This window comes from Pelodiscus sinensis, chromosome 20 (assembly GCF_052426305.1).
Source record: "Pelodiscus sinensis isolate ZL-2025 chromosome 20, ASM5242630v1, whole genome shotgun sequence".
In the NCBI taxonomy this organism is placed as follows: domain Eukaryota; kingdom Metazoa; phylum Chordata; order Testudines; family Trionychidae; genus Pelodiscus; species Pelodiscus sinensis.
This window is the reverse complement of record NC_143071.1, coordinates 24,184,087-24,202,600: the sequence shown is the minus strand read 5'-3', so window position 1 is coordinate 24,202,600 and position 18,514 is coordinate 24,184,087. Positions and strand designations below refer to the sequence as shown.

Here is an 18,514-nt window from a genome sequence, read left to right as displayed (position 1 = left end):
CAGGGATAGTGATACTTAACCCCTTTGTCTAGTTGCCTGGGAGCTACAGATTAAAGGGACTATATAAAAACCAGGGATTATTATTATGGGCTGTTGCTATCTGAAAACAGGAAAGAGCAAGTTGCAAAGTGCAGTAATTGCTATGCCTTGAGGAGCAGCTGAATCTTTGGGAACAGTGTGGCCTAGTGGCTAGAGCCATGCACTGGGACTCAGAAGTTGTGGGTCTATTCTTGTTGCAGCAGCTGACTTGTATGATGGCATGTCAATGAAATGCTGAGCCTGGGAATCCCTGTGCATAACATGGAGACGTTAATGATTTCCCTCCTTGGGAATGTGCGGGGGGTGCTAGATCCATGCAGAGAATTCTTTTTTTTAAAGCACAGGAAGTCAATAGAGACAGTTTCCATTATCCTCAAGGAACCCCAGGGTAAAATGTTCTGTACGGGGACAGAAGGTTGCCAGCTACATTGTGAGTACAGTTCATCCGCCAGTGGAATGTTCCTCACTCACAGCAGCTCCCGGGCTGGCCCCATGCCTTAATTTGCTTCTAATTCTGTCCATCAGCTACAATTCCTTTTGCATTTCATAGCGTTATCATCACAAGGAACGGGAGCCAGGGGTCAGCGCGCTGGAGCCTTTCTGTGTTGGTGCTGGGAGCAAAAGGGAAGCTGGGTTTAGGCACCATGGGACAAAGCCCAAAATGTTCCTCCCAGAGAAGTGTTTGTTTTGAGGGGTGCTGCTAACATTGATGGTGCCCATCTGTCCTACTGGACTCAGCTGCCATGGATTCCCACTTGTGTGTGAGCGGAGGGGAGAATTACTGGGTATGATATGGGGGAGGAAAGGTCACCCCGGACTGGGGAGGGGAATCCCCATTTGTGAGGATCCCCATTTGTGTGTTTGTTGACCAAACCCAAGTATTAGACTCTTCTCATGTACATGAGTAGTTTGCTACTACCAGTACAGTGACTGGAATTAAGGAGCAGCAGGCACAGTGGATGAATACCACTGTAACACCAGGGCGAGTTAGTCCAGAACCAAGGCTGATTGCCCACACAAACCCTCCAGCAACTTCCCTACAAAGGAGCACACACTGGCTGGAACACAAGCTGCTTTTTCTTTAATTTCGCTGCTTTCACTTGCTGTACAGCCTGGCTCCTCAAGCCCAGCATTTGTGTTTTTAGAACAACAGTAAAATAAGTCAATACTTCAATAACTTAATTTTAAATGTTGTGTGACAGCTGAGATCATTTTAAAAAGTGCCAGTATTACAGGGTCTCATTACAGCTTCAGGGGGAGAAATACACCAACATAGCATAGGGAAAAAAATGAAAAAAGTGAAAAGCTTTGAGTGAGCAACCAAATCAATGGTGCTGGATATAAGCGAGTGCAGAGAGCGACAGCACAATTTCTGCCCAATTTTAACACATTCTGAATCTGCTAAGACTTTGCCTTTCCCATGTTGCACTTTCAAGAAACTCAGCACTGAAATGAATAACGGTGATTCCCTTGGAGGTGTGTTTTTCTTTCAGGCACTGTTGGTTCCTGCAGGGACATGAGTGAGCACATAGGTCTCTGTGCAATGCTGACTGCTCGTGGAAAGGGATCTCCCAGAAATCCTCTGAAATCGATTCCTCCTCTGGAAGTAGCCACTGCTGCTATTGAAAGAGCGCTGCCTGTTCCTCAAGTATTCTTTGTAGTTTTTGGTCAGCAGAGTGTAGAGGAAAGGGTTAATGCAGCTGTTGCTGTAGGTCAGGCAGGTTGTCAGGTAGTTAATGTTCCTCATCGCCTTGGGGGACAACGGGAAGGATTCATAATATTGGAAGAGGAGTTGCCAAATCCAGAAGGGCAAGAAGCAAGCCCAGAAGACCAGCACGATGGTGAAAATGAGATATAGCACTTTTTGGTTAGGCAGCCGCTTTGTCTGTTTGAAAGAGGCTGTTTGGGACACCCAGTAGGTCCTGGCTAGTCTAATGTAAAGGTACCCAATGATCACCCCGGGACCCACAATGCTGGTACAGAAGAGGATGGTCAGGTAGATTTTGTAGGATAGCTTGCTCCAGGTGGGCAGGCAGATGCTTTTGCTGTCTCTTTGCACCAGTTGGATCATGATGAGCATCGGGAGCGTGAGCAGCAGAGACACCACCCAGATAAGGATAGCAATGGCTTTCCGGTAGCTTTTGGACCTCTTCACCGTGTCCAGGGGCTTCAGCACCGCAAAGTAGCGCTCTGTGCTCATGACTGTCAGGGTGAAGATGCTGGCGTGCATGGTGAGGAAATCCAGGCTGAACAAGATGCGGCAGCCGACATCTCCAAAGTACCATTCCTGTAGGAAGTACGTCCCGACGATGAAAGGGATGGTGAGCAGGTAGAGCAGGTCTGCCAAGGCAAGGTTGATGATGTAAATGTACATTGAGGCAGAATACCTCAGGTAATGGCACATCACCACCAGGGTGTAGACATTGCCCGTCACACCGATCACGCACATGATGGAGAGGATGGTTCCAATAGTGCAAGTTGCTATCATGTCCTCCATCGAACTGGCAGCTGGAGCACTGTCCCAGGTGGCATTGTAGGAAATATTGGGGTTGATTTGGAATGGGCTTCCTTCGTTTGCCTCCGTGGCCATGGTGGTGGTGGCTGAAAACTTGCCCTCTAGCTCTTCATGGACAGACATCCTCTTGGAAAGCCAACTCAGCTGCTCTCCTCATACCCAGGTCAGTTCTTTCCTGTCTGGGAATTTGGACAGGTACAAGGAGCAGGACCATTTCTTAGCAGGTTTTCATTGGATGGAGAAAAGACTCTCAGGTGATGATCTGCAGAATGGATCCCAATTTCTATAGTAGAAAAACAATGAGTTAGATATTTGGCACGGCAGAGATTACAATGTGATAGATACCCCCAGGCCTGCTGATGTGGGGGTGGGAGTGGGAGGCAAAAGGGGCAGTTGCTCCAGGGCCTGGCAATTCAAAAGGGCCTGGGGTTGTTGCAGGAGCAGCGGCAGCCAAAGCTCTAGGTCCTTTAAATTGCCGCTGGAGTCACGGGCAGCTCTGAGGGCTGGTAGGGAGAGGGGATATGGCATGGTGCAGTGCTGAGGGCTGGCAGCTCCGGCCTTGCCCCTTCTGCCCAAGGTCCCACCCCTTCTGGGAGCATTGAGCTGGGCCCCACCGCCACTTGCTCAGGAGCCCAGCAAGTCTGACAGACCCCCTGGCCACCCCACTCTGAGGAACATTTTTTCATTGCCTGTGCAAAGACACACGTGAGTCTCACACTGCGGAGGGCCCTGCTCCATGCTAAAGTGCCCATTTCCTAGGCTGCCAATCAGAGGGCAGCGTAGGGGGAAGTGCAGATCACAAGGGTTTATAACCACTGCCAGGAGAGGCAATTTGGTTCTGAAAAGGGAAGGCCTTCTGAGAGCTCAGGACCATCTCCTTTGCGAAACCAGGCTGCTCTGGCAATTACTCAACTTCTGAGAGAGGGATAAGGAGCCTTCAGTTAACCACCAGCAACTGTGTTGTGAGAGGCGCATGTACACACCACCTGAATTCTCCACAGCAGCCTTCCACAGAGAAGTCCTGGCTTCACACAACACCTTCTCTCTAATGGGAAGATCTTACCCTACCCTAGAACCTACATTGCAATGTGAGAACTGAACCCCCCAGAACTTCACTTTTGCTTGCGTGTAAAGTCAACAAAGTGAACTCCCCAACAGCGAGGTCTCCTGTGTGTACCCAACCAACCGTTAGTTATTTTGGCTCTGCCTGATGAGTCTGCATGCCCGCCTCTCTGTACCAGACACACTTCCGACAGTCCCTGAGTCCCCAGCCCCCTTAGGACGGACACGCTGCATGGAGACCCTGGCTCTCTATTGGCACTCACTCAAGGGCAGGTTTTCCCTTCCCCACAGGAGGGGGTTCTGGGCCATGCCAGGCTGCCCCCACCCAGATTTCACTCCACATCGTGCCCTCAGGCAGGTGGGGCCAACCCCCAACGGGGCCCCGCCCTGAGAAGCTCTGGGCTTCAACAGCAGCTCTGGCTCTTGCCCCTCCTCCCACTGGCCCCCCGGCAATGGGCCCAGGGGGGCTGGGCAGGGTGGACACAAGCCCTGGAGCAGAGGGTGCATGGGGGTACCGTGCACCCGCACCGTGACTCGCCACTCCGCCGGGCCAGGCCCCCAGTGCGGTGCCTCGAGATGCGCCCGCAGCCTTGGGGCAGGGGACAGGAGACCAGCCAGTCCCACGGGGCTGGGGCCTGGCCAGGCTGCTGCGGACCCGGGAGCCCGGCCGGACCCTTCTCCACCTCGCTGCGGCCGGTGGGCTCCGAGCCAGTCAAACCAGACGGCAGCTTCTGCCCGGCCCCGGCCGCTGCCCCGCTCAGCCCCGGCGGCCGCCCGGCTCCGCCTCAGCCGCGAGCAGGAGCCGGAGCGAACGCGGAGCGCACCTGCCCTGGCGCCCGGACCCACCTGGAGCGGGCGGGCGCGTCTGTGCCGGGCCCCGGCGAGTGGCGCCCTGCAGCGCCCGGGTGTGGCCCTCGGCGCGGGCAGAGCAGCAGCGCCTGGATCCGCCGGGAGAGCCCGGGCCCCAGCTCCACGCGCCGCGGGCGCTCAGCTCAGCCCCTGGCGTCACGGCGCCCCAGCCTGGGAACCGCAGCCTCCAGCAGCCTGGCGGGATCAGCAACAGGCTTTACAGCAGGTACTAGGCATCCCCACGCCCCCACGCACGCACACCCGCACACCCGCACGGGCACCCTATGCACACCTACAGCCTGGTACCCCCATGCACACTGGTACCCCCACCCACCTACAGCCTGGTACCCCCATGCACACTGGTACCCCCACCCACCTACAGCCTGGTACCCCCATGCACACTGGTACCCCCACCCACCTACAGCCTGGTACCCCCATGCACACTGGTACCCCCACCCACCTACAGCCTGGTACCCCCATGCACACTGGTACCCCCACCCACCTACAGCCTGGTACCCCCATGCACACTGGTACCCCCACCCACCTACAGCCTGGTACCCCCATGCACACTGGTACCCCCACCCACCCACCCACCCACAGCCTCCCCCATGCACACACTGGTACCCCAACCCACCTACAGCCTGGTACCCCCATGCACACACTGGTACCCCAACCCACCTACAGCCTGGTACCCCCATGCACACTGGTACCCCAACCCACCTACAGCCTGGTACCCCCATGCACACTGGTACCCCCACCCACCCACCCACCCACAGCCTCCCCCATGCACACACTGGTACCCCCACCCACCCACCCACCCACAGCCTCCCCCATGCACACACTGGTACCCCCACCCACCCACAGCCTCCCCCATGCACACACTGGTACCGCCACCCACCCACAGCCTCCCCCATGCACACACTGGTACCCCCACCCACCCACAGCCTCCCCCATGCACACACTGGTACCGCCACCCACCCACAGCCTCCCCCATGCACACACTGGTACCCCCACCCACCCACAGCCTCCCCCATGCACACACTGGTACCGCCACCCACCCACAGCCTCCCCCATGCACACACTGGTACCCCCACCCACCCACAGCCTCCCCCATGCACACACTGGTACCCCCACCCACCCACAGCCTCCCCCATGCACACTGGTACCCCCACCCACCCACCCACAGCCTCCCCCATGCACACACTGGTACCCCCACCCACCCACCCACAGCCTCCCCCATGCACACACTGGTACCCCCACCCACCCACAGCCTCCCCCATGCACACTGGTACCCCCACCCACCCACAGCCTCCCCCATGCACACACTGGTACCCCCACCCACCCACAGCCTCCCCCATGCACACACTGGTACCCCCACCCACCCACAGCCTCCCCCATGCACACACTGGTACACCCACCCACCCACAGCCTCCCCCATGCACACACTGGTACACCCACCCACCCACAGCCTCCCCCATGCACACTGGTACACCCACCCACCCACAGCCTCCCCCATGCACACACTGGTACCCCCACCCACCCACAGCCTCCCCCATGCACACACTGGTACACCCACCCACCCACAGCCTCCCCCATGCACACACTGGTACCCCCACCCACCCACAGCCTCCCCCATGCACACACTGGTACCCCCACCCACCCACAGCCTCCCCCATGCACACACTGGTACCGCCACCCACCCACAGCCTCCCCCATGCACACACTGGTACCCCTACCCACCCACAGCCTCCCCCATGCACACACTGGTACCGCCACCCACCCACAGCCTCCCCCATGCACACACTGGTACCCCAACCCACCCACAGCCTCCCCCATGCACACACTGGTACCCCCACCCACCCACAGCCTCCCCCATGCACACACTGGTACACCCACCCACCCACAGCCTCCCCCATGCACACTGGTACCCCCCCCCACCCACCCACAGCCTCCCCCATGCACACACTGGTACCCCCACCCACCCACAGCCTCCCCCATGCACACACTGGTACCCCCACCCACCCACAGCCTCCCCCATGCACACTGGTACACCCACCCACCCACAGCCTCCCCCATGCACACACTGGTACACCCACCCACCCACAGCCTCCCCCATGCACACACTGGTACACCCACCCACCCACAGCCTCCCCCATGCATACTGGTACACCCACCCACCCACAGCCTCCCCCATGCACACACTGGTACACCCACCCACCCACAGCCTCCCCCATGCACACACTGGTACACCCACCCACCCACAGCCTCCCCCATGCACACACTGATGCCCCAGTCCAACCACAGACCGCCCATGGACATACACACAGGTATCCCCATACACCCACCCACAGGTACCCCCATGCCAATGTTCCCTCTAATTTTTCTCATCCACTTGTGGATTTTTCCATCCATGTGAGGAATAAATGTTTCTGTGCACCAAGGCATGTGCCAATGTGCACCATCATTAGAAAAAATAACCCCTAGCTTTGTAGCCCTGCTAATCAGCTGGGTGGCACTGGAACCTCTCCTGAGTGGCTGCACAGTGCACAGTTTGCAGGGAACACTGCTCCACACCTGAGTGCACACACACACAGATCCCCATGCACAGACACAGGATATATGCATAGTAGTTACCTGAAAAAAATCCAGAACTTACACTTTACTTAAGTATAAAGTCATGATACACCCTGCACAGGCACCTCTCTACCCCCCTGTGCTCACACTGGAATCCTCCATAGAACAGTTACCCCCCATACACTCCCATGAACACTGACACACACACATGCGCGCGCACACACACACAGTGGAACCCTCCATCCACACAGGTACCTCTCTGTACACTCACCCACCCATAGGCACCCCCATGCACCTCCATGAACACACACACACAGGTATCCCCATGCACCTCCATGAACACACACACACAGGTATCCCCATGCATCTCCATGAACACACACACAGGTATCCCCATGCACCTCCTTGAACACACACACACAGGTATCCCCATGCATCTCCATGAACACACACACAGGTATCCCCATGCACCTCCATGAACACACACATGCAGACCCCCCCACACACATGCTCATTCCCCCAAAGCAACCAGGTTATCCAAGCAGCAGTTCGGAGCATCTCTCATTATTCACATTGCCCGGCAGATTCTGCCTGTTCCCCAGCACTGCCTCCGTAGCCCCGGCACATTCCATTTAGCTCCACAAGAAACAAAGCGTCATGCTCAAACCTGGCCTTTAAATCCAGCTGCTGAAGTTTCCTAGGGAAAAATAAAACAGTTGTTTTTTAAAAAGGGGGTGGGTGGTTGCAGCTGGAACTGTCCAAAAGCAAGGACAAGCCTGAGCACATGGTGAGAGCCCCCGGTGCTACATGCATCTGCAAAGGCAGCGCTCAGAAGCTACCTCACCACGTGTGTTTGAAATCTGTGCCCCCCTTGCCTGCTATTTATGTTGCTCTATGACGTTAGGCACCCGGTAGCTCTGACTGCAGCTAGCTGAGATCCTGTTTAAAGCAGCAGCATTTGGTAGTCCAGGCGGGCTTGGCTGACTCTCCACCTGACTGGCCCCCACCCAGTTGTGATTGCTACATATTAGCGCTGTTTGACTGAACCCTCAGGTTCTATTCAAAACCTCTACGCCCCCAGGAAGCTGAACAAATGGATGCAAAGCCCCAAGCACTGGCTGAGAAAGGGTTAAATTCCTGTGGCGAGGTTTGCCTAGCCCAGAAAACAGCTCTTCAGTGCTGATATCAGCTGCAAAGAGGAGACTGTGTCTATTTCCACTGGAGAATGTATTGCCCCAGTGTCTAGCTGGGGATCACCCTGGGCTCCTTCTGTATTAGCCCCACCACAGCATAGGTGCCCAAGCAGTGTAGGGTTAAGCTGATTCCCTTTCATCAGTGTCACAGAGGGGAAATAAAGAGGGAGAGCGGCTCTAAAGCACCATTCAGACGGGCTGGAACTGAGAAATCACAAGACTAAAGGAATTATATTAGCAGCTGAATATTTGAAGGGTCCTCGGCCTGAACCTTAATTTGTTTACCCTAGCATTGCACCCAGGAAGCCCCACTGACTTTTGTGGAGTTGTTCCTGGTTTACACCAGATGAGAGAGAGGACTTAGCTTTGATGGGATCCTGGTTTATTTAATCACTTTTATGTGTTATCTGAGCTTGGAAATCAGAGCCTTTAAGACAGTATACAGGCAGTCCCCGGGTTATGTACAAGATAGGGACTGTAGGTTTGTTCTTAAGTTGAATCTGTATGTAAGTCGGAACTGGCGTCCAGATTCAGCCGCTGCTGAAACTGACCGCCAGTTCTGACTTACATACAGATTCAATTTAAGAACCCCAAGCTTCCCCAAGTCAGCTGCTGCTGAAACTGATCAGCAGCTGATTCCAGGAAGCCTGGGGCAGAGCAACTCTGTCTCGGGCTTCCTGTAGTCAGCGCTGGTCAGTTTCAGCAGCGGCTGACTTGGGGACGCCTGGGGCAGAGCAGCTGGGGTGCTGCTGGGTTGCTCCAGTAGCACCGCTCCTCGGCGCTACTGGACCAACCCAGCAGCACCCCATCTGCTCTGCCCCAGGCGTCCTGATTCAGCCGCTGCTGAAACTGACCAGCAGCGGCTGAATCAGGACCTGGGGCAGAGCAGCTAGGGTGCTGCCGGGTTGGTCCAGTAGTGCCCAGAAGGCGCTGCAGGACCAATTGGCAGCCCCAGCTGCTCTGCTCCAGGGTCCAAAACAAAAGCCTGGTCTGCTGGGGGGGGGGGGGCACACTAGCCGCCCCCCCCCCCCCCAGCAGACCAGGGATACGGGAGTAGAGCTGCAGACCACAGGCACCGCGACTGAAGCGGCAGGAGCGGCGGGTTCCCGCGCTTCTGAGGCTTTGCTCTGGCAAAGCCTCAGAAGCGCGGGAACCCGCCCGGTGCCCCTGGTCTGCTGGAGACGGTCTCCAGCAGACCAGGGGCACTGGAGCAGCTTACGAACGGGGCTTTCTCGCCCCGGAGCTCGCAGGTAGCAATCCGCTACCTCGACCTCCGGGACGAGAAAGCCCCGTTCGTAAGTGCGGATCCGACATAAGTCGGATCCGCGTAAGTCGGGGACTGCCTGTATAGGTACTGCTTTCAGATGGCTTTAGTAAAGGGAGGGACACTGCTGGGTTTCTCTTTGGCTAGACTGCTCAAGAGATTTCATTGTTTCTTGACTGAAGGGGAAACTGAGGTAGGCACAGCAGTGTCCAGGAGGCAACGGTGCTCTTTCTGCACCTCCACACTCACGTCAAAGGTTATACATGTTTGTGGTTGGAACTCAAGCTAAGGGCAATAAAACTCTAGAGGATCATTCACATTAACTTTACAGCAAAGCCTAGCTCAAAGTCAGCATCGCTGATAGAGATGGGCCCAACACCAGAACCCCTGTTCAAACACCTGGGCTGCGTCTCGCTTTTGCGGAAAAACTTGCCAGCTGTCTACACTGGCCGCTTAAATTTGCGCAAGAACACTGACGATCTAATGTAAGATTGTCAGTGTTCTTCCGCAAATACTATGCTGCTTGGTTACGTCTAGACTGGCATGATTTTCCGCAAATGCTTTTAACGGAAAAGTTTTTCCGTTAAAAGCATTTGTGGAAAAGAGCATCTAGATTGGCACGGATGCTTTTGCACAAAAGCACTTTTTGCGGAAAAGCGTCCGTGCCAATCTAGATGCGGTTTTGCGCAAGAAAGCCCCGCTCGCCATTTTCGCGATCAGGGCTTTTTTGCGCAAAACAATACTGCGTTGTCTACACTGGCCCTCTTGCACAAAAGCATTTGCACAAGAAGGCTTTTGCCCAAACAGGAGCAGCATAGCATTTCCGCAAGAACATGAGATCGTCAGTGTTCTTACAGAAATTCAAGCGGCCAGTGTAGACAGCTGGCAAGTTTTTCCGCAAAAGCAGCTGCTTTTGCAGAAAAACTTGCCATCTAGACGCAGCACTCCCATTCGGGAAAAAGTCCTCTTGAGCAAATGTATTTGCGCAAGAGGGCCAGTGTAGACAGCTAAAAACTGTTTTGTGCAAAAAAGCCCCGATGGCGAAAATGGCGATCTGGGCTTTCTTTCACAAAACCGCGTCTAGATTGGCATGGACGCTTTTACGCAAAAAGTGCTTTTGTGGAAAAGCATCCATGCCAATCTAGACGCTCTTTTCCACAAATGCTTTTAACGAAAAAACTTTTCTGTTAAAAGCATTTGCGGAAAATCATGCCAGTCTAGACGTAGCCCTGCAGTTTAGGACTCATTGATCTGGATCTGCATTTTGCATCCAGGTCCCATCTCTTATTACTATCAAAAGCGGCAGAGCTGATTTTCTTTACCAAACTGCCCTGGTTCTTCCCTGGCAAAAGAGCACACAGTGCAACTCAACCTCATTGCTGCCCCTCCCCCCCCCCGGCCATCCCCATCTTAAGGTGGCTGCTTTTCTGCGTCTGGTTTGTTCTCATTTGCAGTTCAGCCCCCATGACTAATGCTGCGCATTTTGGCACACTGAAAATATGTCAGATTCTCCCCCTTCCCTTCTTGTTAATGTCCTTTTCTCAGATGTCAACTGCCTTGTTATTTCCTGCTGATCACTAGCAAAAGCGGTTTTAAAAGAATTAGAGTTGGAACGGTCTTGGTAGCACCCTGTGGGGGGTTATTAAGTAGGAAGAATTTTCTGCCAATCCAGGCACTGATTCTTTTCCTGTAAGTTAAATGTAAAACAGGAGTAACCCCACTAATCAATGACCTAGGCTTTGTACCAACCTCATGTGCAAGTGAGAGGAGAGCTAGTCCCTTTTGCACTAACACAACGATTACAAATTTGTCTTCTGTGGAAAGGTTATTAATGAATACACTCAATGCTAAACCATCTTTTGCACTCTTGAGGGGGCTAAGGTGGCTCAGGGTTCTGAGTGGTTCAGCTGGGCTAGCCAAACACGGCATCAGTGAGGTGATGGTTCAAATCTAGCCCCTCTCAAAGTTATCAGCTAGTGTCTGCTTACACAGCACTTGGACTATAGGACTCCTGATCCTGATTAGGGCTTTTTGATTTTACTGCCACATGAATAATGAATAAGTAATAGAAATGATCATAATGACTCTACAGCACACTGGGCAAAGAGACTCTGTTCTCCCCAGTGGCACAAGAGCGACACAAATGTCAGTCTGATTGCTTAGTCCAAGCTTATCTGAACTCTCCAAACTTCTTGGAGGACACACCTGGGCTATCCATCTCTCCAAACCCAGCTGTGCCACATCCATGCCTGGCAACAAAAGTGTTGAGAACAGATTTTTCTGCAACCTTGAGCACCAGGTCAGACAACGCATGTTCATTGTCTGTCCTCCCCCACCCAGACTTAATTCAGTGCTTCTTTAGCACTGCAGGGAGCAGCATTGGCAGAGCCAGGTAAAATGCAAAATAAATAAGGGGAAGTATCCCAGGAACACTTCAGGCTTAAATGTTTTTGTTCCAGATCAGCTCTAGAGGAGGAAGGGGGTCAGAGCTGAGCAATGATTCTCATTTGTCTGACTTGCTATACTTAGTGCATGATTCTTGCTAACCTCAGGGGAGTCATGCCAATGGGACTTTTGGCTCCTTAATGCCTAAATCCCTTTTTGAAAATGAGGCATAGGCTCCTAAATCAGCTAGACATTGCAGTGCTGACTGCAGCAATACCTAAATCCTTTACAAATCAGAGTCCTTTATGGTGTTTGAATATTGTGTTAGCTACCAGAACACAGGCTATGCCTTTTCAGTCAGACAGAGGCAAGTGCTGTGAGGGGTATTAGAGAAAGCAGGTGGGGGAAGTAATATCTTGCATTGGACCACCTTCTGTTGGTGAGAAAGATGAGCTTTTGAGCTCCACAGTGTATTAATTTGCTGGTCAGTAATATCATAGTGAGATGCGAGTAGCAAAATTATATGTAAAGGTGTGAAGTTAGTTGAAATGATGACTGAGGGGTGTTTACCAGACAAGTATGGGGCAGGGAGGGAAGGGGATAAACTTGTTTCTCCGAGACAAAGTGCAAGCTGATGTCAGCTGTCATCAAGCTGATGGGCTATGGCCATTCTGGGATGCATTGACAGGAGTGTTGGGAGTAAGACATGAGAAGTGATTCTTCCACTCTACTCTGCACTAATTAGGCCTTATTGGAGTATTGTGTCCAGTTCTGGGAAGTTTTTCCTAATATCCAAACTGAACTGTCCTTACTGTAATTTAAGCCAATTGCTGCTTGTTCTATCTTCTGAGGTTAAAGAGAACAATTTTTCTCCTTTCTCCTTGTTAACAACCTTTTATGTACTTGTAAACTGCTATCACATCCCTTCTTAGTTTTCTCTTTTCCAAACTAAACAATCCCAGATTTTTCAATCTTCCCTCATAGGTCATGTTTTCTAGACCCTTAATTATTTTTGTTGCTCTCCTCTGGACTTTCTCCAATTCGTCCACATTTTTATTGAATGTGGCACCTAGAACTAGACACAGTACTCAAGTTTAGGCTGTATTAATGTGGAATAGAGCGAAAAAATTACTTTTCCTGTCTTGCTTACAACGCTCCTGCTTATACATCTCAGACTTTGCTTTTTTTTGTAACAGTGTCACTCTGTTGACTCATATTTCGTTCATGATCCACTATGACTCCTAGATCCCTTTTTGCAATATTCCCTCTTAGGCAGTCATTTTTCATATTGTATGTGTGCAATTGTATGTGTGCAACTGCAATTGTATGTGTGCAACTGTTCCTTCCTCAGAGGAGTACTTTTGCACTTGTTCTTATTGAATTGCATCCTATCTACTTCAGACCATTTCTTTAGTTTGCCCAGATCATTTTGACTTTTAATCCTATCCTCCCAAGCAGTTGCAACCCCTCCCAGCTTACTGTTATCCGCAAACTTTACACATGTACTCTCTATGCCAGGGCTACTCAACACGCGGCCCGTGGGCCCCACGCATCCTGTGGTCTGTGTGTCTGCGGGCCACAGTGCAGTTTAGGTTTACACAGGGCTCAATGCACAGCCCACGGGTGGAATCCTTTAAACATGGCCTCCACTGGGAACATGCTCCACAATGGAGACTGTGGATGGGCTGGCTGGAACAGACAGGTACAGGGTCTTGGCATTTCTAGCCCCCAGGGAGGAGGTGCCAGGAGCGCTGGAGTATTGTGGGAAGTGTTGGTTGCTTAGCTTTGTGAGCAGAGCCTGAGAGGTGCTGAATGGCTCACACTGGCCACGTTTGGGTCCGGCACCTTGCCTCCGTCCTGTACGGAGCGACGGACTCCTGTGTGGGGATGTCAGCACTGCTGGGACTCCAGGAGGGGGCTCATGTCCTTTTTTGCATCTTGTGTCCAGCCTGACTCGCTCAGTTCCCCACCCGCCACAGGTTGGAGCCCTCTGGCTTGGAAACTTTTCTTTTTATGGTAAAATCACTCCAAGAAACACACAGCGTGAAGCATCAAGCTAAACACCCAAAACACGGTATACAATTTTCTTTTTAATAAGCATTACAAATGGCAACAAAGAAGAAACACTTGTTGGATGAACACGGGGGTTTCAATCCTGTTTGGGGGATGGAATTCACCAAAGCATCTTTGCCAAAAGACTATTGCTGCGTTAAAGAAAACAAACCCGCAATGGCACCATTAATCTTGTTCCTCTGAATTCAAAGACTTGTATCCACCTGACAGCAATTTAAGAAAGACTAAGACACCTTCCTGACTGCCCATCAGTCTGAAATGAGCTATTTGTATATATTTGCATATATATTTGCATGTGTATGCAACCACACTTCAGTTGTGGCCCTCGGCACGTGCTGTGAATATCATTGTGGCCCCCAGGGTTTCTAAAGTTGAGTAGCGCTGGTGTAGATAGACTCCAGGACAGTGAAAAAACTGATGCACATTAGGGACTGTTATGCTCAAGCATGGTACACACAAACCAATATAATCCTAAGTACTCTTGCTGGAGGGTTGTTGTGTAACACGACTTTATTTCTTAGAATTTAGAATGATAATGCACAAGATCCCCAAAACGCACCCAGAAAACAGGAAGCTCTCTAATGCAGTAAAGTAAAACCCAGCCCACCTTGCTTTGCCTGCATGTTCTGCTAGCGCCCTCTAACAAGCCATCACGGCCAGGATCCAAAATGGCAGCTTGTCATTTTTAGTACACTAATCACTCTCTCCCTCCCCCACTGGTAACTTTTCATCCGTGCTGCTTAGCATGCCAAATGCCACCTGCTGGAGACATGGGTGAGGTGCAGTGTGTCACACATGCCAAAGCCAATACATAACATGGCCCGCCCAACTTTCCTGTGCTGCCTGTTACACTTGCTATCCAGGCACAGTTCTGTGTCACAGAGGGAAAGGCAGGGAGCAGCAGAGGAGTGTTTTGCAGCTGGCTCTTTCAACACTGCTGCTCTCTTTTCTGCTCTTGTTCACTGAACTAGCTGGATTCAAACAGGCTGGGATCAGCTAGATCATGCACACCTTTTGCTGTGTAGATATACCAAAGAGATAGACATTATAAAGAGGCTTCAAGCTAGCATCTACCACAATTAATTGGAGGTGCAAATGGCTGTACCTGCAGTTAAGCGTCCTTGTAACAGATCGAAATGCTCTCCCGTGTTGGCAATTCCATTCATTGTGGAAGCAGAACTGCAGAAGCAGAGAGGAGGACGTTTTAAAAAATGCAGGTCAGAAATACAGGAAAAGCCATGTGCCTGGCACACCTCAGTGGGCCGAAGAACATGCCAGTTTAGTTATCATTGTGACAATCAGGATTTCACACAGATGCGCTGCATTCGGAGACATCACTTCCTTTTCTGAAAGGCTTTAAACATGCAATGCACAAATAAATTTAACATGTTTTAAGATGGTATTAAAAGCAAAGCAGCTTGTTCAGCTGCTTGAGAGGGAATGAACAGAACAAAGTAATTGTCAAACAATCACATCCCCTGTTATTCAGTCACAATTTCTAGCAGTCAAAGGGTTACGGACACCAGAGCAAGGGGTCGCATCCCTGACCATCTTGGCTGATAGCTATTGATGGACTTATCCTCCATGAACTTAACCAATTCTTTATTTAACTTCCCTTGGCAATGAGTTCCACAAGTTAATGGTGCATTGTGTGAAGAAATACTTATGGTTGTTTTAAATCTGCAGCCTATTGATTTAATTGGGTGACTTCTAGTTCTCATGCTCTATGAATGGGTAAATAACACTTTCCTGTTCACTTTCTCCACAACATTCATTATTTTATAGACTGTTATCATATCCAAATTTAGTTGTCTCCTTTCCAAACTGAACAGTATCCGTCCTTTTAATCTTTCCCCATATGGAAGCTTCTCTGTACCCCTAATGATTTTTATTGCCCTTCTCTGCACTTGTTCCAATTCTAATACATTTTTGAGATGGGGTATCCAGAATCGAACTCAGTATTGTAGATTTGGGCAAGCCCTGGATTCATACAATTACATTGTGGTATTTTCTGACTTCTTATCTATACCTTTCTTAATCATTTCTATCAGTCTCTTAGCGTTTTTGACTACTGCCACACACAATTTCAGAGAACTGTCCATAATGACGCCAAGATCTCTTTCTTGAGTGGTAACAGCTAATTTAGACCCCACCCTTTTATATGTATAGATTATGTTTTCCAATGTGCATTACTTTGCATTTATCAACACTGAATTTCATCTATTATATTGCTCAGTCACCCAGTTGTGTTACGTCCCTTTATAACTCTTCACAGTCTGCTTTGGAATTAACTAGCTTGAGTAATTTAGAAATCACGTGAAAACGTTGTCACTTCATGGTTTACACTTCTCCCCAGACAATTATGAATATGTTGAGCATCATTCACCCCAGTATAGACCCTCCATTTTTTAACCTCTTTCCACTGCAAAAACTGATCCTTTTTTATCCTATCTTCAAACCAGTTTCTTGTCCATGAGAAGACCTTTCCTAAGCCCAGTACTGCCATTTTCCTTAAGAGCCTTCAGTGAGGGACCTTGTCAAATGTTTTCTGAAAGTTCAAGTACAGTATAGCCACTGGATCACGGTTCTCCACTGAGAACAACAACAACCCAGGGAATTTCAGACTAGTCAGCTTAACTTCAGTACCCAGAAAGATGATGGAGCAAATAATTAAGCAATCATTTTGCAAACATCTAGAAGTTAATAGGGTAATATGTAACAGTCAACATGGATTTGTCAAGAATAAATCACATCAAACCAACCTACTAGCTTTCTTTGGTAGGGTAGCAAACCTTGTGGATGGGGGAGAAGTAAATGTGGTATATTTTAATTTTAGTAAGGCTTTTGATGCTGTCACCTTCTCATTAGTAAAGGAGGGAGGTACAAGCTAGATGGAGCTACTGTAAGGTGACTGTATAACTGATTGGAAAACCATTCCCAGAGAGTAGTTATCAGTGGTTCACAGTCATGCTGGAAGGGCCTATTGAGTTGGGTCCACCTGGATTGGTTCTGGATCCAGTTTGTTCAGTATCTTCATCAATAATTTAGATAACGGCATTGAGCAGGACTACTCAACTTTGGAAGCCCTGGGGGCCACAATGATACTCACAGCACATGCCGAGGGCTGCAACTTAAGTGTGCTTGCATATGCATGCAAATATATGCAAATATATGCAAACAGCTTCTTTCACACTGAGGGGCATGAATACAAAGATTAGGGGAAGACTACACAACACACAGGCCTCCATTTAAGTCAGTTCTGCTGACATTAATAAAATGCAATATTGACCCAATTTCCACCCACATGTCAGCACTTTTCATGAGCAATGACAGCCCAGGAATTTAACAGAAACGCAGGTCAACAGAAACCCATTACATTGACTACGTTTTTGTTTTGGCTCCCACCTGTGGGACGTGTGTTAGGCCCCGCGTACACCCAAACTGCACCATGGGCCGCAAACAAACAGGCTGCGACCACAGCCGCGTGTTGAGTCGCCCTGGTCTACATGCTGCTTTATTGTCTCCAGTCCCTTCTCCTTCCTCTCTCATGGTCCTTCTGCCGGTTCCCCTTCTCCCTCTACTTTCCCTGACACCAGATTTCTGCCTCTACTTTTCCCTCTACTTTCCATGCCCCCCCCCATTGCATGCTCTGTAGGGGAGATACTGGTACAGGTTGAATCTCCCAAATCTGGGACTTTCTGGTCTGGCAAGGCCCAGAATGTTGCTGGACCAAAGAGCCCAGGAGTAGCTCAGGGGCTGGGGAGGCCCAGCGGGGCCATGTGGCTTCTGGGGAGCTCCTGCCCAGGCCCGGAATCTGCAGCATCAACCGCACATGGCCAGAATGCCCAGCAGCAGCAAGACAGCCCTAGCGGTGGGGTGGGGTGGCCAGGTACCCTGCCTGGGGAACCCCAGTGGCAACAGGGCAGTGGCTCCTGCTGGGAACCCCTGCTGGGAACCCCAGGTAGCCTCTGCTGGGGGTGACTGGGAGAGGGGTGGGGCGGGAAGCAGAGCTGGTGGGGGGGGGGCAGGGGCCACGGGACTAGCCGGAAGGAAGGGGGGGGGACGGGAAGCGGGGCTGGCCGGGAGGAATGGGGGGTATGGAAGGAAGGGGGGCTGGGAAGCAGAGATGGGGAGGGTTGGGGGCCACGGGGCTGGACAGGAGGAGGGAGGGCTCGGAGGAAGGGGGTGGGAAGCGGAGCTGGCGGGGGAGGGGTGCAGCCACTGGCTGCAGCAGGCACTCTCTTGAGTTGCTCGTAGAAGCCGAGCGGGGGTAGAGGGAGGGACTGGGAACCACTCCCCCCCGCCTGGCTTTTGCACGTGATCAGAGGCTTCTAGCGCCAATCATGGCCCTGCCTCCCAGTCACTTCCCCTCCCTCGCCTGGCACCCAGCCGGGAATTCAGAAAATACTGGACATTGCACATGTTCGGTATTTTCTGAATTTTTCTACCAGACAGACGGTGCAAATACCAGACTGTCCGGGTGAATACTGGACACCTGGCAACCCTACCTGGGGAGATTTCTCTGTGGGCTCTGCAGTATAAAGCTTAACTTTATACCAC

At 51.4% G+C, this 18,514-nt stretch overlaps 1 protein-coding gene across 1 annotated transcript; it reads right to left on the bottom strand.

The window, feature by feature from the left end:
- Positions 1-660: 660 nt before the first annotated feature.
- On the bottom strand, positions 661-7,909 carry UTS2R (urotensin 2 receptor). Its single transcript, XM_075903548.2, has 3 exons — positions 7,707-7,909; positions 4,463-4,660; positions 661-2,837 (listed from the first exon to the last, which is right to left on the bottom strand). Exon 3 carries the CDS (start codon positions 2,675-2,677, stop codon positions 1,529-1,531), a length of 1,149 nt encoding a protein of 382 aa, XP_075759663.1. The 5' UTR covers positions 2,678-2,837; positions 4,463-4,660; positions 7,707-7,909; the 3' UTR covers positions 661-1,528.
- Positions 7,910-18,514: the final 10,605 nt, after the last annotated feature.